The 25,758-nt window shown below is 42.1% G+C and overlaps 1 protein-coding gene across 3 annotated transcripts in view; it reads left to right on the top strand.

The window, feature by feature from the left end:
• The window catches only part of slc44a5b (solute carrier family 44 member 5b), a 61,482-nt gene extending 37,620 nt beyond the window's left edge, over positions 1-23,862 (top strand). The window contains exons 3-23 of one of the 3 annotated variants that reach the window (XM_014215913.2): positions 3,307-3,380; positions 6,183-6,267; positions 6,994-7,078; positions 7,202-7,330; positions 10,786-10,846; positions 11,043-11,166; positions 11,801-11,833; positions 14,001-14,084; positions 14,198-14,310; positions 14,643-14,780; positions 15,106-15,205; positions 15,360-15,452; positions 15,752-15,839; positions 16,143-16,405; positions 18,269-18,363; positions 18,473-18,576; positions 18,719-18,792; positions 18,909-18,979; positions 19,179-19,267; positions 19,359-19,443; positions 21,860-23,862. In XM_014215913.2, coding sequence (XP_014071388.2) covers positions 3,307-3,380; positions 6,183-6,267; positions 6,994-7,078; positions 7,202-7,330; positions 10,786-10,846; positions 11,043-11,166; positions 11,801-11,833; positions 14,001-14,084; positions 14,198-14,310; positions 14,643-14,780; positions 15,106-15,205; positions 15,360-15,452; positions 15,752-15,839; positions 16,143-16,405; positions 18,269-18,363; positions 18,473-18,576; positions 18,719-18,792; positions 18,909-18,979; positions 19,179-19,267; positions 19,359-19,443; positions 21,860-21,972 — 2,101 coding nt within the window. In that variant the 3' untranslated portion in view covers positions 21,973-23,862. Of the gene's footprint in view, positions 1-3,306; positions 3,381-6,182; positions 6,268-6,993; positions 7,079-7,201; positions 7,331-10,785; positions 10,847-11,042; positions 11,167-11,800; positions 11,834-14,000; positions 14,085-14,197; positions 14,311-14,642; positions 14,781-15,105; positions 15,206-15,359; positions 15,453-15,751; positions 15,840-16,142; positions 16,406-18,268; positions 18,364-18,472; positions 18,577-18,718; positions 18,793-18,908; positions 18,980-19,178; positions 19,268-19,358; positions 19,444-20,029 lie in introns of all 3 variants that reach the window. The other 2 variants (XM_045687351.1, XM_014215914.2) reach the window with 2 other exon arrangements.
• The last annotated feature ends 1,896 nt before the right edge of the window (positions 23,863-25,758 follow it).

Genomic DNA, 25,758 nt, shown 5'->3' with positions numbered 1-25,758 from the left:
TTTCTAATGATCAATTAGCCTTTTAAAATGATACACTTGGATTAGGTAACACAACGTGCCATTGGAACACAGGTGTGATGGTTGCTGATAATGGGCCTCTGTACGCCTATGTAGATATTCCATTAAAAATCTGCCATTTCCAGCTACAGTAGTCATTTACAACATTAACAATGTCTGCATTGCATTTCTGATCAAGTTGCTGTTATTTAAATGGACAAAAAAATTACTTTTCTTTCAAAAACAAGGACATTTCTAAGTGACCCCAAACTTTTTAACGGTAGTGTACATGTTTCAAGCAGAACACCATAGTCCCTGTGCCCAAGAAAGCGAAAGTAACCTACCTAAATGACTAGCACCCAGTAGAACTCACGTCAGTAGCCACGAAGTGCTTTGAAAGGCAGGTCATGACTAACATCAACACAATAATTCCAGAAACCCTAGACCCACTCCAGTTCGCATACTGCCACAACAGATCCACAGATGACGCAATCTCAATCGCACTCCACACTGCTCTTTCCCACCTGGACAAAAGGAACACCAATGTGAGAATGCTGTTAATTGACTAAAGCTCAGCGTTCAACACCGTAGGGTCTATATCTCACTGGTCATCCCCAAAGCCAACACTTCCTTTGGCCGCCTTTCCTTCCAGTTCTCTGCTGCCAATGACTGGAACGAATTGCAAAAATCAGTGAAGCCGGCGTCTTATATCTTCCTCTATAACTTTAAGCATCAGATGTCAGAGTAGCAAATGGCCAAACTATCACTACACAGCCAATCTGTAAATAGCACACCCAACTACCTCATCCCCATATTGTTATTTATCCTCTTGCTCTTTTGCACCCAAGTATCTCTCCTTGCACATCATCATCTGCACATCTATTACTCCAGTGTTAATGCTAAATTGTAATTATTCCGCCTCTATGGCCTATTTATTGCCTTACCTCCCTACTCTTCTACTTTTGCACACACTGTACATAGATTTTTCTATTGTGTTATTACCTGTACGTTTGTTTGTGTAACTCTGTGTTGTTGTTTTTGTCACATTGCTTTGCTTTATATTGGCCAGGTCGCAGTTGTAAATGAGAACTTGTTTTCAACTGGGCTACCTGGTTAAATAAAGGTGAAATAAAAATAAATAAAATAAAAAATAAATACGATGAGACAGCCTATAGGGACAACAACCTGTCCCTCATTTTGAGCAAGACAAAGGAGGTGATAGTGGACTACAGGACAAGGAGGCCCTAACAGGCCCCCATTAGTATCGACGAGGCTGTAATGGGGCGGGTCGAGAGTTTCAAGTTCCTTGGTGTCCACATCACCAACAAACTATCATGGTCCAAACACACCAAGACAGTCGTGAATAGGGCACGACAACATTTATTCCTCCTCTAGAGACTGAAAAGATTTGGCATGGGTCCCCAGATCCTCAAAGTTGTCAGAGGAAGTCCCAAAAAATTGTCAAAGACTCCAGTCACCCAAGTCATAGACTGGTCTCTCTGCTACCACACGGCAAGCGGTACCGGAGCACCAAGTCTAGGTCCAAAAGGTTCCTTAACAGCTTCTACCCCCAAGCCATAAGACTGCTGAACAATTAATCAAATGGCCACTATTTACATTGACCCCCTTTGTTTTTACACTGCTGCTACTTGCTGTTTATTATCTATGCATAGTCACTTTACCCCTACCTACATGTACAATTACCTCGACCAACCTGTACACCCACACATTGACTCGGTACCGGTACCCCCTGTATATAGCCTCGTTATTGTTATTTTTTTGTTACTTTTTATTACCTTTTTAACTTTAGTTTATTTAGTAAATATTTTCTTAACTCTATTTCTTGAACTTCATTGTTGGTTAAGGGTTTGTAAGTAAGCATTTCACAGTTCACATGTGCCGAATACCTGCTGTATTTGGCACATGTGACAAATACATTTGGATTTGATTTAAAGGAATCCAGCGTTAACCTGCAGGAGTATGTTAAGTTCTGACTGTTTGTTGCAATCAAGCCCATGTAATTCAGATGAGATTGGTAAGAATAGGCCCATTTTAATTCAGCAGTGAGAAATAAGTTTGTTATAGGTACTGTAGTTCTGGATCTCAGCCATTTAACTGGGAAGGAATCTAAATCTTCACTAATGTTGAACTCAACAAGCCCCATTTTCTCTCATTAGCATGGAATGCAAATGCAAATGCAGTTGCAATTACCTACAGTATTTATGTAGGGCTATGATCATTCTGCTTAGTAGCAACAGCACTTGCGAAACAATCCTGGATAATTTGCGATGCAAAGATTGAACTGTGCAACTGCCTCAGTCTAAATCAGTTTAAGAGCCACCCTTAGTAAACCTAAACCTAAACGTTTTCGCATGTGTGTTTGTCTGTGTATACAGCATATTTGTTTCTGTGTATGTCTCTATCTAAGTAGTTTATCCTTTTTAATATCCATTGCAATGAAATTGATATTCTATGTGCATCAGTGGCCTGAGCTCCGCGGGACCATCTGCTATTTAATCACAAAATGGTGTTCGGAGGCTCAAAAGCAATGTGCGTATGTGCTGCTCGTGGAGTCTATGGTGGCATCACGCTGCATACAAAACAAGGACAAGCAGCTACCTCAAAGGAGCACCACAGCAGAACTGCCTCTGGCCTCCACTCGACACAGGCTTTCTTCCTGGGGATGAAAGAGGAGTGTTTAAAGCACGAGGGCTTGAAGGTCTTACTTTTGGGTGTGTAGTTCCTTATTGTAGCCTTCACAGAGCATGCTCTGTATGATAAAGTTCAGACTTGGATTGCACTTGCTCTGTCTGAGGGGACACCACAGGGTGGAAGTTGGGGAGGGTTTTTGAAGACGGGGCCAAGGCAGAGCAAGGCTGACAGCTCCTCTGGGGTGAGAGAAGTGTGAGAGACGAGAGAGGACTTCTTATTTGTGGACAGATGGAGAAACCCCAGCTGTGAGAGAGAGATCCTCCCCTCTCTAAAGCAGAGATGTAACATACTATTGTGCAATCCAACCTTCAAAACCTCTGGAGGGGTCTCTGTGGAGAGCATAAACTCTGGGGGTTGAAGCATGTCTCATTAGAAATTGGAGCTCGGAATGTTTTTCTCTGAGCCCTGTGTCTTGAGATGCCACCTGGCCTTGTCAGGTTGCAAATGCTGCACCCAGCTTAGGAGCTCAAGTACAAGCCCACTGTCAGGGATGCCATGGCAAGGGCAGAGCCCTTGGTACTAGGCTCATCTAATTGACACTCTCTCTCTCTCTTATCTCACTCCTTCTGTCCCTCTCTTTCTCTGTCTTCTCTCCAGGGGCTGCACGGATGTGGTGTGCTGTGTCGTATTCGTCGTCTGCATCCTCGGCTACATCGCTCTGGGCACCGTGGGTGAGTTGTCATGTTGCTGCTTATTTCATCAGACATGTTGGTTTCACAACACCACAGCCCACCCTGTGATGATGCTCCACGTTGTGCGAGTCTAAGTCCCGTGTGTGTGTGTGTGTGTGTGTGTGTGTGTGTGTGTGTGTGTGTGTGTGTGTGTGTGTGTGTGTGTGTGTGTGTGTGTGTGTGTGTGTGTGTGTGTGTGTGTGTGTGCATTCGTCTGCGTTCATGAGTTTCTGCTTGCCTAGCTCTCATCTTGACAAAGTCTTTGGGTGGGAAAGGGAAATGCATTTAACCCAACCCTTCTGAATCAGAGAGGTGCGGGGGGCTGCATTGATCGATGTTCACGTCATCGGCGCCCAGGGAGCAATTTTTTTCCACCTTGCCCGGCTCGGGGATTCGAACTGCGTTCCACCGACTGCGTTGCCATTTAAATGCTAGATAATGTTTTGTATTGGATCCCGTTTTGCATTGAGCAACAGAGCCTCTGGTATTGTGAAGTGTGTGGGAGGTGGAAATATGAGTACTTGAATTTCCCCAGAGACAGACCCATTCCTTAATGAGTGGGAGTCAGCAACATCAGAGTCTAATGATTTTATGTGAGTCACTTTCTGAGGTTACTGTATGGCATCTCCCTAATCTGTGCGTCTAATCTCTTGATTGGGGGATTGACCATGTTCTCCAGAGTTATGGGTGACATCCTCTGGCCTCCATTCCTTTTAAGGGACTTTGAGTAGTTGTGCGTGGCGACGTAAACGCAGCCTTACTGCAGTGTGTTCCTCTCAGTAGATTGGAATCTATCATGTGACTCTCCTCACACGCACACACCTCAGTCTGTACAGACACAGACATGCATGCTTAAACACACAAACACACACACACGCGTGCACACACACAAACACATTTGTTTTGCTATTCTTGTGGGGACCAAACAATTGATCCCATTCAAAACCCTATGTTCCCTAATCTTTAGCCTAACCCTAACCTTAAAGCTAACCCCTAAGCCTAAAATATATTTTTTCCTTGTGAGAACCAGAAGGATAGTAAAACCAAACACACACACACACACACACACACACACACACACACACACACACACACACACACACACACACACAAACACACACCCCTCCCCCCACACACACCCTAAATTAGTCAAATCAGCTGTCTTTTCTCAAAGTGCAGTCCCTCTGACTCCCATGTGCAGTGGAGTCACGTCTCAGTCTGGGCAGAGGAAGGACTGTCTGTTGCCCAATTACTTTAAGAGAGCCAGAGCCATGAAAATGGAGGTGACTTCAAATAGACGCTGGCGTGTTCGCAATTTCGTGAACACCTTTTCATTCTTTCTCCTCGCCCGTGGTCTTCCTCATGCACAAGCTCTCCGTTTCATCCTGACTATTGGGTGAGGCAGGTACCGTGTTGTTGGCTAGAAAGGGAATAGAATAGAATGACTTGTCCTCTGAAGTAATTATTTTCTGTTAATGTCTTGAACAGGTTAGAAAAACAAATTTGCAGCTTGGATTGAATTTCAGAGTAGTCTCAAAAGATACAGACTGGTGTTGAAAGAGTGTTCCAATAATTGGATTACCTTGGCCTTGGTTTTGTTGGTGGATGCTTTTTGCATCACTTTGATATTTAAAATAGAAATTGTGCACCAATATTGAATTTTAAAAGACTTTGAAGTGCCCTTTTTTAATATTGTGCCCTTTAATATAGACCTCAAGGAAAATTCAACAAATCAGATTTTCTATATGAATAAAGACTTGCTGAAGTGCCACATTTCAGCATTTTTACATGTCCCTCTAGGCACGTTCTGTGACTTCTAGGGAGATTTTAACAAGTTTTCACCATTATTGTTATACCCTACTAATTTTTTTTTGCCTTGACAAAGTAATTTCTAAAATATGATTATTTATTTAATGTGATTAGTGACTCATTTACGTATGTCCCTCATTTTAAGGTCAACCCTGTTACGTAAGCAGAACTCTCGATTTAATATGAGTAAACTATTCCTTTTTAAATGTTATTTTCTAAAGAAACATTGAACATCTAATAGTCAAATCATAGTGTAAACGCAGGTGAGCTGGTTTTACCCTTTTTGGCCATTTTCTGGTGTTTTGTGATGGAAAACTGACCATAATACGTAAACCCTGTAACCCATAGGCTATTTTTTTTTTTACAATTAAATGTATTGCATTCAATTGTCTCTCCCTGTTGCACGAATGAAGCTTCCATTCCCCCTGTCACAAGGGGATTTTTGGCTGTTACTTTATATGGCACTTAACAGGCACTTACTAAAGTCATTTTTTAAATGTAACCTCTTGAGATGGGAAAACTTGTATTTTTTTAATGAAGTTAAACATGTGCTCTTTATGACAATGTTAAAAGTAGTTGAAATCAAAACGTTTTTATACTAAGTTACACTTCTCAAAAGGTACCGAATTGGTGAAACGACCCAGTGGTTTTCACTCATATTATCTCTCTGTATTCTGTAAGGGTAGTCTCGCAAGGTTTTCAGGTTGTCCTGTAATTGCTGAACAGCCAGCTCTCAGCTTGACTCGCTAATCTTTTCATATCTGGCTTTTCTGATTGTGATTCATAATAGGAGTCTACCTTTTGATCCCGTTTGACCTGCTTTTTTAAATTTATTCTGAAGTGATTATGTTAGTGTGTGTTACAGGCGGGCAAAATATTCCCATATACACACAGCCAGGGAGGTCCTGTCACTGACTCGTAAATGCCCAGAGTGATTGACAGTTGAAGGGGCAGGGAATGAGGCTAATGATGTGGCCGTTTGTCTGGTTGCAGCCTGGATCCATGGCGACCCCAGGAAGGTGGTCTACCCCACCGACAGCCACGGACAGTTCTGTGGACAGCAGGGGACCCCCAACGCGTGAGTATAAAGAAAGATGCCAATCTTTTAGTGCACTTGAAAGAGATACAAAGCAGCTTGGGAGGTGTGTCGGCTTTAACACTTTTGACACCTGCAATACGGCACAAACAATCTCAGAGAAATCATAACGCAGAGAAACTGCTTTTCCCTACGATTTAATATCCGGCCTCAGCATGTCAGTTGTATTAGCCTTAGTGAGTTGTGGACAGTGGAAGGTAGGCCCACTAAATGGCAGGTAATCTAGTAAAGAAAACAAGTAGGTGGCCAGTATGATGCAGGAAAACATTTTGTGAACTATATACAGGTAAAATGTATAATAATACAAATAAGGAGCAACGTTGCCTGAAGAAGACTATAGTTGAAACACGTTGGAGTTGTGCGTCCTGTTATGACAATCATAGGCTGATCTTTGTCAATATAATCTGAATATAGTTTTTCTATAGGTTTTCCTGCATCACACTGGCTGCCTACTAGTTGTATTAGTCTGTAATATTTAGTTTATTGAGTGCTTTGCGCACCGTGTATGAAAAGCGCTTTATAAAGAAGCATGAACAACCACCACGGACTTTCCTGCTCCCTGTGTTTTTACAACACTGTTTGACAGACAGATCAATCTGCTGTTAGATTTTCAATACAACGTTTGTTCTCAGCGTTCTCTAATAAAACTGCCGTTGTCTTCGTGTTGAGAAACTAATGACTATTCTCTCCATTTCCCTGTGGTTACAGCAACAAAGCCATATTATTCTACTTCAACATATTGCAATGTGCCAATCCTGCCGTTCTCATTAACCTCCAGTGCCCTACAACCCAGGTGAGAGCTGCCTCTTAACGCTGCAGACATTATGCTATTATGTTCCCGCTCGTTTTTCTCGCTTGTTCTCTGTCATTAAGCGTTGATTAATGCTTGGCTGTCCCTTTCCTCGTCTCTTCCCAGCTCTGTGTCTCCAAGTGCCCAGACAGATTTGCCACATACCTAGACATGCAGTACAACTACAGGTACAACAAGAGCTACTGGGAGTATTACAGGCAGTTCTGCAAGCCGGGCTTCGACAATCCTAGAAAGGTACCGAGACTGATGCCTCCAGTCACTTATGGTCTCACTTATCAAGTCCTTGAGTGTTCTGAAACAGATATCTTCTGTAATGGTTATCTATCTATAAGTCGGTGGAGTACTCACGTCCACTGCAGCCGTTTTCAGCTCAATATTAAAATATTTTCTATGGAGCATTAAAGTACATTACTGTGATTGTTTTAAATGAAAATGGTCAAAAAGAAACAAAAATAGCTTCCTAGCAAAGAGCAAGCAATCATTTTGCCAGGACTGTCTAGGAGTGGTCTTAGTGGGGAGGGGAAAACTGATAACTAGCTGTTATTGGCAGAGAGGTTTGGAACTCTCTTTCTTATTGGTCTATTAACTAATTTACCGCCTAGTGATGTCACCAGACAGGCCAAAACTCCATCCCACCAAAATAGACAGAAATTTCAGGCAGTGTTATCAGACAGCTCTTACACAATTCCACAGTATTATTCCAACTAGGGCTGACCCCAATTAGTCGACTGGTTGATTGTTTGGTCGATAGACTGTTGGTTGACCAATATTTTTTTTGTTGAGCAGTAGCATATATATATATATATATATATATATATATATATATATATATATATATATATATATATATATATATATATATATATCATTTTTATTTTTTATTTTTTTTATGGCACACGAGAAACCTGCCTGATTCGCACCCATCTCAGTAAACGAATCCATTGCGGAGGCCGTAGGGATGGCACAGCCCAAGAAGAAGGGGAGTGTGGCTAAAATGCACAATGCACATCTCTCTGCAGAATGCGCTCTCTCCCGACAATTTGTGCACATTTATTGTTTCTTTCATAACTTCATTTTGTGAATTGTTTGCGTTGGATGGTTAGTGTATATCAATTCACCATTACATATATCACCAGTAGTACATTTATCATTAATTCCTATCATATCTAATCTACAATGTTATGGTCATTTCTATTCATGCATTCAATATATTATTATTTCAGTCTATTATCATTCTCATTGTCGGAGTGGACACGTTGTTTGCAGAACACACAACCTATGCTTGTGAGAAACAATTTTTGTTTATTTAATTCCATTTACGAGTTTTGTCAATTTAGTCATTGTCTTTTGTTTGGAGTGCTCATGTCAATGTTGAGTAAGGACGCGCACCTGATTACGCATAGAAGTAGGTCTATAGGCTACAAATGTAGGCATGTAAATGTGCCCATTTGGGGATCTGATACTATTTCTGATTGGCTTAACGCACCACCACTAATGAGTTGTGGAGCTTCTCAAAGTAATGTTTTCTTCACCTCAAACAGCAAGCAAACAAAGTCTGTTTTTACATCCATTGAGAATGACAATAGTTCCTCAATGTATTTGAAAAATCTTTCCAGCTATTCCTTTCAATAACCACTCAGCATGAAAGGGAAAAAATATCATGCTGTGATCCAGTGGAAACGTCATGAAACAGGCCTGCCTAATGACCTCTTATCCCTTGCGCAAAATAGCCTACAACTGTGTCTGTCCTGAGCTCACTGGTGCAGGAAACAATAAGCTCCCAGGATATTTTATACAATGTTGCAAGTTTGCTAGCACAAGCTTTGGGCCTGACCCAAGTTGATACAATGCTTCAAGTTTGTTGCAGACAGGCCATGCATTGCCAATGTGATTTATATGATATTTATTTTTATTCAGATATTTTCTACCTGCAGGCTGCAATGTTTTTGTTTGTTGGCTTTATGTAGGCTTTTTTTTTTTTTACATTGTTTGTAATGAAGACACAGGGAGTCAGGAAGCAAGTGCAGTTGGTAAGTTTAATAACAAGAAACATGAAGATATACAAAACCAATACTGCCTGAAGACTGAGGCTAATGAAGGCTAAATGAAGGTGAAGTAATAAAAGTAATGATGAAGTCCAGGTGTGCATAACGATGGGGAGCAGGTGTGTGTAATGATAGTTGCCAGGTGTGCGTAATGTAGGTTGCAAGGACCATTGGTTAGTAGTCTGGCGGCGTCAAGCACCGGGGCGGGAGTAGGCGTATCATCATTGGCAATGGCAACCTATGTTTTAGGTTTGTGTCACTTTCATTTAGATTTGGATAGAATTTAGATTAACCACTTGACAATGATTTTGAGATATGAAGATGTTATTATGAATGAAATGAAACAGTTCCACGAAAATGTGCACATGAAAACCATAACTGGAAGGCAGATGGGTAGAAATGGTAAGATAAATTGGCATTCCACATGAGAAAGGTTGACAAATCCTCGTGTAGCCTATTACCAGCAACTTCAGGAGAGTAACGGCAGAATCTGCAAAAGCCAGCAGGAGGGAGAGGAGGATGATCGGGTCAGGTTAAGGTTTTTTTCTTCTGGTTATCTTGTTATTTGGCTCCCTCTTGAGTAATTTCTGTCTTATTTCATCAAACAGTGTGCTTAAAGCATCAGATAAGCTTAATACATATAGTTGATTTTATTTAATCACAAACGGTGTGTCTATACATGGAAAATACACGTTTTAAAATTTAGACCAATCGATTAGTCGAAAGAACAGACGACTTTTGGTCGACCATGATTTGTTTTAGACGGGGACAGCCCTAGTGGAAATATATATAAAACACAGGAGAATCATTATTTTGACCACACTGGGCCTTTAAAGGAACTTTCTCTGTTCTTGGAATTAAAATAAGATCAATAATAGTGTTCAATAGTAGCGACCAAGGCCCTTCCTTTTCAGGAATTCAAATCTTATTGGCGTCAGATTGAGTCATTTAGTTCTTGCACAGAATATATCTTGTTGTATAGAAATGATACAAAGCAATATCATTGGATGTGTTTTTCTGTAAGTACTAGGCCTAATGTACTATGTAAGGAAACAAATGAGAATGTCATTTGAAAGTCCTGTGAGAGAAAAGCGTGAGGAAGGCGGCATCTGCTGATGTCACTCACAGCTCTGTGATACTGGTCCATGTTCGTCAGACATGCTGGCATGGCACATCAGATGAGACTTAGAGAGACAGAAAGAGAGAGAAAGGGGGGAAGGGAGAGTGTGAGAGATGGTGTGTGGGAACTCATAATCACACTGTTACTGCTGAATCGTTGGTTCTCCCACCCACACTGTCTACTCAGTCAGTACCCAGAGCAGAGTGATAACTGAGGAATAGAAGATAGATCAGAGAGGGTTCCCTACCAGTCTGTTCTGTACTGCATGACAGACAGTCGTCTGTTCCGAGTCAACTCAGCCACACGCCCACTCCCCTCATGGTCCTGTTGGATAATGGCAAAGTCATAGGATATGATGATAGGATATCTTACCAGTCATCCTAACCTAAAATACACATTTTAATATTCCGACCAATTTATTCGTCGAAAGAACAGACGACTTATAAAAACTCAAGTCTGAGGCTTTGACGTCACCAAGTGGGTATTGTTTGACTTCTTCTCCCTCTCGCCTTTTCTCTGTTTAGTCCGTTGCACAAGTCTTGAGAGATGAGGACTGCCCTTCCATGATAGTGCCAAGCAGACCTTGTAAGTGAATCCAGGTTCTGCACACAGTTCATCCACTATCATTATTGTGACTTCCATACTGTCTATTCCTAAGACTTAGATTCTGTGGGAGGGGAGGGCATGTGACGGGTTGGAAAAGGGATATATATATATATATATATCACAGTGTATGAAATTTAAATACCAAATTGTCAAAATATCTGTTTGTGTGTTTCAGTCCTCCAGCGGTGCTTCCCAGACTTCATCACCAGGAACGGGACTCTAACTGTCGCCAACAAGACCGTCTTCAAAGACGGCTTAGGTAAAACAAGGAGCGTGATCGATCTCCGAGACGCTGCCAAGTAAGTCCTGCTCTCCCGATTGTCGCTCTGCAGAAGCCTTTGTTGTTGTCGAAATCTTGGAATTTCTGCCGAGAGAGACTATGGGATGAATTGTGTAAGTGGGAGGCCTATTAGGGTTGGTGGATTCACATGGTTTAATATTTTTGACCAGTAGACCTGAAAGATTAATTAACGCTGTACAAATCTGTTCACTGTGGCCTCATTGAGGCCATGTTTGGGAATTCAAATGCATTTAAACTATTATATTGTCATAGGGATTCTAACTTGGAACCCAGAGTCAACTGGACAGCTATTGCAGGGTAGGACAACTGGGCCATGATCACTCATGCCCAGTAGAGTGTGGAGTGTGGATCGTTCATGCACATTGAAAGCCGTCTATGCATGTTTGCATGGAAATGCAGCTCACGCTGTAGCTTCAGAGTAGTACAGTTAAGTGACTTTCCTCATGCTATGCATATACAGTCTATAAAACGATCAATACGTATGGATTAACTTGTGGGAGAGATAAGAGAAGAGCAATTAAGGCAGATGCAGGGTCTTGATAGTTTTGTGTTAACGAGCTGCCATCATTAGTTCATCATGTTTGCTTTTGAAAGAAGGATGTTATGACCAGTTGAATGCTTTTCCTTTTTAGCCAAGTTACCGCCATGCAGCAAGGAGTGGAAAGGTCTCAAACTAATTACAGTATTTTAACCTTTAACCGTAGCCTTCTGTAGCCCCGAGCTCACTGTCTGCAAACTAACCTTCCCACCTGACTGTGCGTCATGGGTAATCTGCTGCTGTTCCTCTCCGACTGTGGCTGTGGAAAGGAAAGAGGACAGATTACCTTCAAATGTTGCCTGATGTGGAGCTAACATCCATATTGAAGCCCTAACAAAGAGTTACAACTTAGCTTACAGTTAATGTACTATATTGGTCTTTAAAAGCTGAGAGTTACGTCACCTCCTAGCTTTCATCAACATCTCCCTTCAGTGATATTTTCTTATCATAATGTTTGCAAAGATTTCATTTCGTGAAACTGAATAAGAGCAGCCTCAGCATCAGATTAATGCAGTAATTAGTGTTATTACCACAGTAATTATCACAAGTTATTTATATATCGGCCTAGCTCTGACTTTCATAGACTATATTTGAACACAAATAGAGTTACACAGGTGACTAGTCATCTAATGTCATCTGCATTGTTTTGACTGGTAATGTCATTGTTTTGACTGGTAATGTCATTGTTTTGACTGGTAATGTCATTGTTTTGACTGGTGTAATGCTTTTGTTATGACAGGTGTAATGCCATCTTTCATCTCGCCCAAACTTTGAGCTGTGTATGTCCTCGGCATCTGTAGTTAGGATGACTGCGCCACCATTTCCAATTAGAAATGACAGTCTTTGTAGATGGGCGTTTTTGTCAAAGAAAAAATAAGAAAAATCTCTCCAGCTCTTCTTCTGTTGATGGTGAACCCTCAGGCATGGCTCATCTCACCCTCACGCATGATTTGTCAACAGCCCATAAGTGCCTTTCACATATTTTCCCCTGAATGCCAAGCACTTCAAAGAGTTGTCCAAGGACAGAGCATTTCCTTCCAATTACACTGCCTCCCACCAAAAACTTTAACAAAGCGTCAATTATTTTGTTTTCGACAGGTTTGGCCAAACTCCATCTGTTAAAGCCTGGTCTGTGGAGTGCGTTAGGCACAATAGCACAGCACTTATGGTTTCATTGGTACACACAGAATTACTGGGGCTCCTTTTTCCTAACAACAAAATTACTTTAGTAGGTTGCATTATGTGCTATTATAGCTGTACGGTCATGGGCTTTTTAGAGAAATATGATGGTCCAGATGAAATAAATGCCTAGAGTGAGCTTTCCTCCTGACGGGTGGTAGCTGTCCTCATAAAACAGACTGAGATTGGTGCTCGACTCACGAGACATTCTGCACAGCTCCAGGGAAGGTTGGTTCTAGTCTCTTGCTACTGCTGTTCACCAGTCCTGTAGAGTCTGATAATCTAGTGAGTAAAAGCATCAGCGAATACTTTGGGTCAGATATCTACAATAACACTCTAGAGAAAAAAAAAAGGTTCCAAATGGGTTCTTCGGCTGTCCCCACAGGATAACCCCTATTGGTTCCAGGTAGAACCAAAATGGTTCTACCTGCAACCAACAAGGTTTCTTCAAGGGATATCCTATGGGGACAGCCGAAGAACACTAAGGTTCTAGATAGCACCTTTTTTCCAAGAGTGTAGTGTTGTCAGTTTACCAATGCAGTAATGAGGACTCACAACGCCAGATATTTGCACAATGTTTTGTCACAGAACAGCTGTAGGTACAGTGGTTCTATGGTGGATATCTGATGAAGTATTCCTGGTGATTTTTGCCATCAGCTCTTTGTCCAGCTTGTACTGTACATTGAACTGTTACCATTTTCTGCTTGTTCATGTAGTTATGACAGAAAGAGATGCCTACAGGAATAACTAAGCTTCAAGACCCATTTGTATGTATTAATAATCCTCGTTCCTGAGGGTTCGTTTGCTACTGTGGTGGAGTAGTAACCTGCTGCTTCAGAGTCATAGAGAGCATTGCTGCTTCCTAGCGCTTTGATAACACTAATATGTTGACGTGTGACACATTTATAAGGGACGCCTGCCTACAACCTGTGCCGTCTCCCAGCGTTGTACAGCCCCCTCATAAGATGCAGTGTGTCGTTACCCTGTGCTGTGTGTGCAAGTGAGAAGGATTGCAACACAACACAGGCCAATGTTCTCTCCGTAAATGAGCATGTTCTCATTCTTTATTTCTCACTCAATCTTTCGCTCTCGCTTCTCCTCTCCCTCCCGCACAGTGGCATTACCAGTCTGCTAGACGCCAAGGAGGTTGGCATGAAGATCTTTGAGGACTATGCCAACTCCTGGTACTGGATCTTAATGTAAGATCGACACACGTGTGTCCTCGTGCATTCATGCATGTATTTTTGTATGTGTATATGTTTTACTGTGGTCCTCACTCTTACACAAAAGGTGTGTTTGTGTGTGTTTCTAGAGGTCTGGTGATAACCATGGTGGTCAGCCTGGCCTTTATCCTGCTGCTGCGGTTCACAGCCGGAGTGCTCCTGTGGCTCATCATCTTCGGAGTCATCGCTGTGGTGGGCTACGGTTAGTAGTAGAGTACACTCTCCGTCACTGGCCCAAAAGCTACTTTAGCCTCACTAAAGGAGCACAATGCCATCTTTAGTACATTATCCACACTTCACCAGCCCATACGGTACTGAAGGTAAACATACCGCTACAGTATGTAGATTTGTGTGGGAGACAGTGTCCACATCTTCTCACTTCCAGCTGTCAGTCAACCCCTCTGTTGTCATGGCAAGCGAAATGTAGCAGATGTACAGGTGCAGTATCTCACCGTGTCACATCTCTTTCTCTCTCTCTCTCTCTCTCTCTCTCTCTCTCTCTCTCTCTCTCTCTCTCTTCTCTGTCTTTCTCAGGGATCTGGCACTGCTACTGGGAGTTCAGTACACTGAGAGGGAAGCCGCACGGGGATGGTGACGTCACCATCTCTGACATCGGCTTTCAGACGGACTTCAGAGTTTACCTGCAGCTCAGTCAGACCTGGCTCATCTTCAGTGCGTGGGCATCCACTTCTCCCATCTATTTGTTTAGCACAGGAAATACAAGCCTAGCACAAGGCTGTCAGCTCCGTTTACTGTGTGTATCACAAGGTGCAGAGTCTCTTGAACTTGCTGTGAAGCAGTTGGATGCAAAACATGTCTGCTGGTGTTGCGTTTGCTTCTCAATCAGTCAATTAATTACAGATGGGGAAACCATAGGATTTCCTGTTAACTGCATGCAACATGATATTGCTTAAATGAATTGGGCAAACGCCAGGAGAGGCGATGGTCTGAGGAATAGCACGTTGTTTCTGCTTAATAGTAATCGTTTGTGTTGCAGTGATCTCCCTATCGGTCATTGAGGCGGTCATCATAGTAATCCTGATATTCCTGAGGAGGAGAGTGCGCATCGCCATCGCTCTGCTGAAGGAGGGGAGCAGGTGAGTGGCAATCTTTTCTCAGGAGAGTGACTCTGACATTCTCTTGTTGTGTCACTTTGAATAGAACCCATCGTCTGTGTGCTCAGTGTTGGAACATTAACCTAACTTTTAACTACTCTTTCTCTTTCTCTCCATTCTCTCTCTCTTCGACCAGGGCCATTGGCTACATCATGTCCACTCTCTTCTACCCGATTATCACTTTTGTGCTACTGGCCATCTGCATAGCGTACTGGGCGGTCACTGCTGTGTATCCTCTCTATATATTTACCAAGCCTCATCCTCACTGTACTATGTGCACACTTTACACAGTTATCTTGACATGCAGCGTTACCCATTGTAGCTATGGGTGAAGCATTCTGAGCTATCACCCATGGAGTCATAGTGATTGGAATATACTTGAACTTGACTGGAATTGAATTGAACCTAATGATACTGCTGACCCCTTAGTTGAAATCCCAATATTGATGGCTCTTAGGCAGGTACAAATTGTGATGCTTGTTTCTGCTTCCATTCCTCTGTGTTGTCCTTAACTGGTTTTGCCCTCAGCTTCTTGGCGTCTTCTGGCGATGCTGTCTACAAGGTCATGTCGACGCAGGACAAATGCATGTATGCCAACCTCACCTGTGATCCAGAGGTTTGTTTTTCTCTCTGCTCTCTTCCTCTTTATCACATTGGTGTTATTGCTGTATTGAAAACTACTGTATGCTATTGGCCTTGAAATCCTGAACAGGAGTACACATCATTCAGCTGTGACTAGCTAGCCAGTGACAACATCTCTGAGCTCTGGTTACATTCGGTCTTTCATGAAATGGCACCCTACTCCCTATTCTAGGGAATCGACAATGGGGTAAGGGTGCTGTTGTATGCTCTGACCAGCTCAATATAGGGAATTAGGTGCCATTTCCTTCTAACCCAATAACTTCCCTTATCTCTCTAGACCTTCAGTCAGACCAACGTGACCAAGGTGTGCCCTGGCTCCCAGTGCACCTTTGCCTTCTACGGAGGCGAGAGCCTCTACCACCGCTACATCTTTGTGCTGCAGCTGTGTAACCTGCTGGTGTTCCTGTGGCTGGTCAACTTCACCATCGCCCTGGGACAATGCACCCTGGCCGGGGCCTTCGCCTCCTACTACTGGGCCCTGAGGAAGCCCCAGGATATACCATCCTGTCCACTGTTCTCCTCCTTCAGTAGGGCTGTAAGGTAGGCTGGCTCAAATCTTTTCACTCGTCAGAAAACCCCCACCTTCATTGAATGGGGCGGCAGGTAGCCTAGCGGTTAGAGCTTTGGGCCAGTAACCGAATGGTTGCTGGATCGAATCCTCCGAGCTGACGAGGTAAAAAATCAGTCGTTCTGCCCCTGAGCAAGGCAGTTAACCCACTGTTCCCGCGCACGCCGAAGACGTGGATGTCGATTAAGGCAGGCCCCTGTAACTCTCTGATTCAGAGGGGTTGGGTTAAATGCGGAAGGTCACACAACTGACTTTCCCTTTCCCAGTTATATGGGATTAGCACATAAGGAGGAGGGTGTTGGGTTGATATCCCCTAAGGGAGTAATCCTAGTCCTGCACTATAAATCTATATTAATGGAGAGTCTCTATTAAGCGTGCCTTCTAGTCCAGGACTACACTTAATCTGTGTCCAGGAAACTGGCCCTAAGTGTGTTTAGGTGTTTAAGCCTATGATTTGAAGGGGGATGTGAGTGTGTATGGTGGATGTATACAGTGCATTCGGATAGTATTCAGACCCCTTGACTTTTTCCACATTTTGATACATTACAGCCTTATTCTAAAAAAGAATGAAATAAAAAAATTGTCCTCATCAGTCTAGACACAATATTCCATAATGACAAAGCGAAAACAGATACCTTATTTACATAAGTATACAAACCCTTTGCCTTTTGACTCGAAATTGAGCTCAGGTGCATCCTGTTTCCATTGATCATCCTTGAGATGTTTCTACAACTTGGTTGGAGTCTACCTGTGGTAAATTCAGTTGATATAGACAGGCACACACTTGAGCAAAAACCAAGCCATGAGGTTGAAGGAACTGTCCGTAGAGCTACAAGACAGGATTGTGTCGAGGCACAGATCTGGGGAAGGGTAGCAAAACATTTCTGCAGCATTGAATGTCCCCAAGAACACATTGGCCTCCATCATTCTTCCAGAAGGACAACCATATCTGCAGTACTCCATCAATCAGGCCTTTATGGTAGAGTGGCCAGATGTAAGCCACTCCTCAGTAAAAGGCACATGACAGCCCGCTTGGAGTTTGCCAAAAGACACTTAAAGGACAGACCATGAGAAACAAGATTCTCTGGTCTGATGAAACCAAGATTGAAGGAGGAAACTGGCACCATCTGGAGGACACCTGGCACCATCCCTACGTTGAATTATGGTGGTGCAGCATCATGCTGTGGAGATGTTTTTTACCTGCAGGGACTGGGAGACTAGTCAGGATCAAGGGAACGATGAATGAAGGTTCACCTTCCAACAGGAAAACAACATTAAGCACATACCCAAGACAACACAGGAGTGGCTTCGGGACAAGTCTCTGAATATCCTTGATTGGCCCAGCCAGAGCTCTGACTTGAACTCGATCTAACATCTCTGGAGAGACCTGAAAATAGCTGTGCAGCGGTGCTCCACATCCAACCTGACAGAGCTTGAGAGGATCTCAAGAATGGGAGAAACTCCCCAAATACAGGTATGCCAAGCTTGTAGCCTCATACCCAAGAAGGCTCTAGGCTGTAATCGCTGCCAAAGGTGCTTCAACAAAGTACTCAGTAAAGGGTCTGAATACTTAGGTAAATGTGATATTTCCGTTTTTGATTTGTAATAAATTTGCTAACATTTCTAAAAACCTGTTTTTGCTTTGTCATTATGGGTATTGTGTGTTATTTGATGAGGGGGAAAAAAACTATTTCATCAATTATAGAATTAGGCTGTAATGTAATAAAATGTGGAAAAAGTCAAGGGTCTTGAATACCTTCCGAATGTACTGTAAGCAAAAATTTTCAACATACACATGAGCAGTTTGGTAATACAGCATATGGTGTATCTTCCAGGTACCACACAGGCTCTCTGGCATTTGGCTCTCTGATTCTGGCTGTAGTGCAGATGTTCCGCATTGTTCTGGAGTATCTGGATCACAAACTCAAAGGTGGGTTTTGTGCTCATACTAAACCCACTGCCTTTTTTATATGTTTATATACAGTGGTGTACATTTATTTTACCTTCATTTCATGACGATGATCATCATGCCTTTTCAGGTGCGCACAATGCTTTTACCCGCTTCCTGATTTGCTGTCTCAAATGCTGCTTCTGGTGCCTGGAGCATTTCATCAAGTTCATGAACAGGAACGCCTACATCATGGTGAGTTTGGGACGGTGCAGAGTTAAATCTCTTGTTTTCAGACATTTACTTTCGATACCATTCCTTCAAGAACAGCAGATCAGGCAGTTCTGATAAACATCTTACGCAAACTGTTGGAATCATGAATACTTTCTCGCACCAGATCGCGATATATGGGAAGAACTTCTGCACCTCGGCTAAGGATGCTTTCTTCCTCCTGATGAGGAACGTAGTGAGGTAAGGCACTGTAAAGCTTGCTTTCCATTAGAATAGAGTGAGTCTGTCTGTCATGGGGGTGACTGTCTCTCTCTTGGGCCTCTGGGTTTCTCCAATGAGTTTCCTTTCCTCTGTAGGGTGGCAGTGCTGGACAAGGTGACAGACTTTCTGCTCTTCTTGGGAAAAGTGCTTATTTCAGGGAGTGTTGGTGAGTTCCCTGTCTTTCCCACACCCTGGTGTGCTGACTATGTCTAACCACTGTATGAGTCACGATACGCAAAGGGAAGGAGTACTTTGAAACAGTGACACTGTGCATGCTTGAGTTCAGGCTTCTCTTTGAAAGGCGCTAGTTCTATTCTGGTTATTAGTCGTTAATTTTTCTATTGTTATTTTTTATTTCCCCCCAGGTGTTCTAGCGTTCTTCTTCTTCACCCGTAAGATACCAGTTATTCAAGAAGAAGTGCCATCACTAAATTACTACTGGGTCCCCCTGCTGGTAAGACATATCATTACATCAAATGTAGTTTGGGTCAGCAATGCTTGTTGAAAAGTGTGTTCACGGACTTCGACTTTTCTCTCATTGACAGACGGTGATATTTGGATCCTACCTGATTGCCCATGGCTTCTTCAATGTCTATGCTATGTGTGTGGACACCTTATTCCTTTGTTTCTGTAAGTACACCATTCATCTCTTTAAATACAGCCCAGTCTGGGGGTGCAAGGGTGTTTTTATATGATACAAAGTGAACACACAAAGACACAAGGGTCTGTGTTGGAACTTTGTTGGTGAGTTGAAAGGTTCTCCATGTCATATGGCCCTCTTAGAACGTTAGTGGTGGACAGTTTTCTTAAATAAGTCAGGCAGAAAGGTTATTATTGCTTAAATGTTTTTACACTGTAATTATTGTTTTACCAATTAAATGATTTCTATCACGTGTTCTTACAGTGAAGAATTAGTGAAGACTATTAAACGATTTGAATTGTCTGGAGACTGTTATTTGCATGTCCTCTGTCAAACCTTGCCTTGGCTGCACTCTAATCACTGAACTAGATGGTTATAATTCACTGGCCATTTTGGCTGACTTAAACCATTCTAAACTTTTCTCCTAATTAATTTTGCTGCTTGACTTTCTAAATTGTTTGGCTCTGCTAACTCCTTTCTCTCGTATTCTCTCTTTCTGCCTTCCTACCTACACGTTGTCTGCTCCTCTCCTCCTTCTCTGTGGCAATGCTTCCTATCCCGTGGGGCCCGGTTAAGGTGAAGACCTGGAGAGGAACGACGGCTCGCCCCTCAAGCCCTTTTTCATGTCCCCTCAATTGCACCGAATCCTCCGCAGAGAGCAGGGCTCCAAACTCTCTGCTGCCTCCTGATAGGCCACCACACTGAACATCTGCCTAGTGATAGGCCAGAACACTGACTCACTGAAGGAATGGCCCAGTGGGAGTGTTTGTGGTCTGGAGCATACTAGAGCAGAGCCTATTGGCTGGGCTGGACTCCAGACTGGCCAGGACTGACCAGAAAGGCCTTTGCAGGACATGGCAGGACCCAATAGGGTGGTGTATGTGGGTGGGGGTTATGTCAATTCAACTTCCTCCCTCTCGCTGCCACTGCCGTTGATACTTCTGATACTTGCCTTTTTTCTCTGTCATGCTTCTGTCCCTTTCTTTCTCTGCCGTGCCGACACTGCTGATCTCTGCCTTACTTAGAGAGCGCTGCAGCAGCACAGCGTGTGTGTGTGTGAGAGAGAGAGAGAGAGAGAGAGACAAGGGTGAAATTGCCATTAGCCCAACACATAGCAAGAGGCACACATACTGCAAAAGGAGATCTCTGTATTTCGGATGCAATTGGTGTACTTTTTCAGATGGTCAGGACATTATGGAGTTGTGGGGTGACACAGTACAAGGGCACCCCCTTCTGACACTACTGTGTTTGTGCAACGGTTATATGTACTGTAACTTAAGGTCATGTTTAAGGTGAAGTTGCCCTTAGACGCTGATCTTGGGTTGGTCTGTTTAGCATTTTCCTCACCAGTGGTTTAAGGTTAGGATTGGGGTAGGTTTTACCAAACCCCAGAGCTGTTTTAGGCACTCATGTGTGGAAAATAACCTTGACGTGGCTTTTCTGTCAAGCATGATCATTTTCTTTAGGATATTTATGATTAACATTAGTTGAAGAGGCACTTTTGGTCCACCATATTTATTGACACTGTTACAGATACTTCTACAGAGTCCTGGGCACAAGAACACTGCTCCAAACTTTATGTGTAACGCTACACAGATAAACCCGAACGCGCCCATGAGTCTACAGAGTCACAGACACTTGTCGGACGGTTTGGTTTTACAATCATTGATATTACTGTAAGTGACCGATGTAATGTTGGCTAACGACGGTTCAAGACGGTCGTGTACACACGGATGCTGATGCTAAGAATGAGATTTGAATAGACCCTGGCGCGTTTTGAGGAATTCCCGAATGCAGTTGCTAGTAAACGTGCCTAATTCCACATGGGAGAAACGTTCCTCTTATTGTTTTGTGGTTTTACATTCTAACGCCGAGAACCGTTTCTAAAAGAAATACCGTTTCTAAAAGGATGTTAAAGCCATTTTTAGTAATTTTATATGGAATAGTAGTGCTGTTTTTAATACTAGGTACTGTAACTCTCATCTGTTTGGAGGATTTGTAATGTTTTTGTACAGCGGAACTCTTTTGTATTGATGACTCCATTTTTAATTTTTTTTTGTTTGTTTTTGTGAATGGTTCCATTATAGCACAACTCTTGGGTAATTGATATCTTAATTTGTATTAAACAGAGGGTTTATGAAATATTTACATTGACGCTGGGTTTGTGGTATTGCAAAGGATTTGGGGAAGACCTGTTGTCAAACAATGGGTTTGAGGTAATAAAAGATGGTTTGGTTGGGATCAAGTGGGTTTTATGAAACCGAGAGTAAGTATCAGAAAAATGAGTTTGGTATTTCAAATAGATTTGGAGTAATATGACTGTGTTAGAGAATGTTTAATGGTAGGTTAAGGGGTATGTAACATAGTGTCTGTAGTATGTGACTGGCTGTGTGTTCCTGTCCTTAGTGGTGGATCTGGAGGTGAACAGTGGCTCTGCTGCCAGACCCTTCTACATGAGCAGCACCCTGAGACAAATTCTCGACAAGAAGAACAGCAAGAGGAGGAAAGACAAGAGATAGCGGGGAAGATGAGAAGAGAGGAACAGATACAGGGTGACTGGAAGAGACAGAGGCAGGAGAGAGGTGATGGAGATGGGGGAAGGCACCGGTGCATGATGTAGAGATGGAAGACAGACAATTCTAATCCTGGTCCATATTGTACCTGATACCATTATTATTATGCTCTTTGGACATAATATGTGAATTGTCTTATCTTGCCTTACAGTACTTGGATGTACTAACAAACTATCACCATGAATGCACAATGACAACAGTACGGTTAGCTTAACTGTGGCCAAATCGTGCATTTAAAGGCAACTGCAAGTTCTTGGTTTTACCAATGTACTGTGAAGCACTTACTTGAGTGAACAGCGAAGTGTACATTTTGTATAATAATAGGTTGCACCACATACTGCCTGTCAGCAGGTCCATGTCACTCTGTATGTAGGAACTCAAACCAGCCACAAGATGCTACTCTTAAGGTGGACATCTTAAAGGTCCAGTACAGCTGTTTTTAATCACGATATCAAATCATGTCTGGGTAACAATTAAGTACATTACTGTGGTTTCAATAGCAAAAACAGCTTCTTAGCAAAAGAGCAATTTCTCAAGCAAGAATTATGCTAGGACTGTCTGGAACTGGTCTGAGTCGGGAGGGGGAAACTGAAAACCAGCTTGTATTGGCAGAGAGGTTAGGAACTCTCGTTCTTATTGGTCTATTAGCTCATTTGTCACCTGGTGATGTCACCAGGCAGGCCAAAACTCCATCCCACCAAAACAGAAAATATAAATGTTGACTCCACTGGGCCTTTTAAGAAACCTTCCAAGAGGTTACACCAAGGCAGCTGAGTGAACGGCTGCTTGGGTTAATACTGTACATGAAATGTCCGTAGTTACCATGTATAATTATGCTCTTCAAGCTCCTTGGAGCACTAACTTTTATTTTCTCCTATTGAGAAAGCTATTTGCCATACATTGTCCGTTATGCTAATGTCTCGTTGTATCAACCTTCTAACTTGTCCAATTGTAAGTATGTAATAGCCCTACAATTAGGTGCTTCAGTAAGTGCCAAAGAGCAATGGAAATCAGCAGGAATGCAGCGTCGAGGACCCTTACCTGTATATGTTGGATTCTAGCCACCATTGATCATAAATCACACAGTGTTACAAATTATGTTTCCCTCTTGTATGCCATTCAAGGTTTTTGGTCTTCGTCCCATTCCTTCTTTGTGCAGCAGCACCGTGGGGACAGATAATGTGCCATTACTATGTCTGTCCCATAGTGGCATCACTGCCAGTATCAGAGATAGAGCATCCTTTTCCACTGGTATACAGTAGCACATGCCCATACATGCACACGCCATTTTGTTATTGAAATTCGACCTGTGTAAGGGCACAACAACTTCATGATCATGTAAATATGGAAGTAATGCATATCCGGGAATAATTTCAATGGATTACTACAGGCACCTGTGCTTTCTTCTCTCCCTGTTATTGCCATGAAAGAACAGTTCCACTTTAATGCAACGATGCTAATAAACTATTTATGACTATGCATATGCTATAGTATGTACAGTGCCTTCAGACAATATTCACACCCCTTGACTTTTTCCACATTTTGTTGTGTTACAAAGTGGGATTCAAATGGATTTAATTGTAATTTTTGTCAACGATCTACTCTAAATAATCTGTAAGTGAAAGAAAAATTGAGAGAATGCCAAGAGTGTGCAAAGCTGTCATCAAGGCAAAGGGTGGCTACTTTGAAGAATATCAAATATAAAATGTATCTTGATTTGTTTAACACTTTTTGGGTTACTACATGATTCCATGTGTGTTATTTCATAGTTTTGACGTCTTCGCTATTATTCTACAATGTAGAAAATAGTCAAAATAAAGAAAAACCCTTGCATGAGTAGGTGTGTCCAAACTTTTGACTGGTACTGTAAGTGAATTATTGCAGACAGGATGCATGTTTTGTAATATTTTTTTATTCTGTACAGGCTTCCTTCTTTTCACTCTGTCATTTAGGTTAGTACATGTATTGTGGAGTAACTACAATGTTGTTGATCCATCCTCAGTTTTCTCCGTTCACAGCCATTAAACTCTGTAACTGTTTTAAAGTCACCATTGGCCTCATAAAATTCCTAGCGGTTTCCTTCCTCTCCGGCCACTGAGTTAGGAAGGACGCCTGTATCTTTGTAGTGACTGGGTTTATTGACACACCCTCCAAAGTGTAATGAATAATTGCACCATGCTAAAAGAGATATTCAATGTCTGTTTTTTTTATTTTTATTACATATCTACCAATAGGTGCCCTTCTCTGCGCGGCATTGGAAAACCTCCCTGGTCTTTGTGATTGAATCTGTGTTTTGAAATTCACTGCTCGACTGAGGGATCTTCAAGATAATTGAATGTTGGGGTACAGAGATGAGGTAGTCATTAAAGTACATTTTTACTCCTGAACTTTAGTTTTGCCATAAGGGGTTGAGTACTTATTGACTCAAGACATTTCAGCTTTTCATTTTTTATTCATTTGTGAACATTTCTAAAAACATAAGTCCACTTTGACATTATGGGGTATTGTGTGTAAGCCAGTGACACAAAATCTAAATGTAATCAATTTTACATTCAGGCTGTAACACAACAAAATGTGGAAAAGGCAAGGGGTGTGAATACTTTCTGAAGGAACTGTACAAGATGACAAAAGAATATACAGTCTGTAGAGTAATTTATCTTTCTACTCTCCCACTCAATTCCATTGCCATGTGGTAGAACACTGTACCTTTGACAAATCAGACAAGGAGGCCAATAAGAGGAATCCCTCCCTCTTTAGGAAGTGAATTATTTTGGTTTGCCACAGTAAACAAGTAGACACACGTAAAAGCTCATGGTTAGTGTGTGCCTTACATTCCCCTCTACCTCTCAAGGACATCGCATGGACGGATCACAAACAGCACGGCGACAAGATGCTAAAAGACTCTTGCGGAGAGAGTGCCTGACATGTCTGTGACTGATGCATACAGCATGCCTACTGTATCTTCTCTCCAATGGTAGATTCCTAACTTCGTTCAGAGATGTTTTTATTTTTTTATGTAAAGAATTTTGCGTATCTTGCATATGCTTTATTTTAAACAACAGTGAGTATGTATGAATGTTTGGACTGTATATAAGCATATTATTTAATAACAAGAATATTTGATTGGGGTTTGCTTTAGTTTTTGTTATAAATTGGTGCTAATCAACCATTTGTGCCTTATTGAGTATATGGAGGTGCCTTCCATGCCTTGTATCATTCTCAAAAAATGTACATTACATTTATGATGTTGACTGAGTCCATTTTTCCCGTTTAGCTTAGCTTCATTGTGGTACTGTTGGTTGTTGGTGTGAGTAGAAACTGTCACTATTCTATAAAGTCATTTTGTCAATAAACATTTATTTTCTTAATCACATACAATAAATACATGAAACAACAATTTAAATACTGATGTACAAATAATTCATAATTTAAGATAAACTTCACAATGGTTTGTCAATGGCAGTCTAGTTTCCCCCCTTAGATAACAGATCGGCATCAAACTGTGGCACTTTGCAATAAATACACAAAGCTCTGCACCCACTCCGGTTATCCAACTGATGTATAAAGTATGACAATGGTTGTGATGCAACTCATATTTGTATTGTACAAGAAAGAGTTTGTACGTGCAAACGTGTTTACTCAACCATTGTACTTGTGTAGTAATTGTGTATATATTTTTGAAAGGGAAAAATAACTGCTGTATCAACCGTTGTGACAAATGCATTGAACATC

This window comes from Salmo salar, chromosome ssa10, assembly GCF_905237065.1.
Source record: "Salmo salar chromosome ssa10, Ssal_v3.1, whole genome shotgun sequence".
Lineage (NCBI taxonomy): Eukaryota > Metazoa > Chordata > Actinopteri > Salmoniformes > Salmonidae > Salmo > Salmo salar.
The sequence above is the reverse complement of the archived record's forward strand: the minus strand, read 5'-3'. Positions and strand labels throughout refer to the sequence as shown.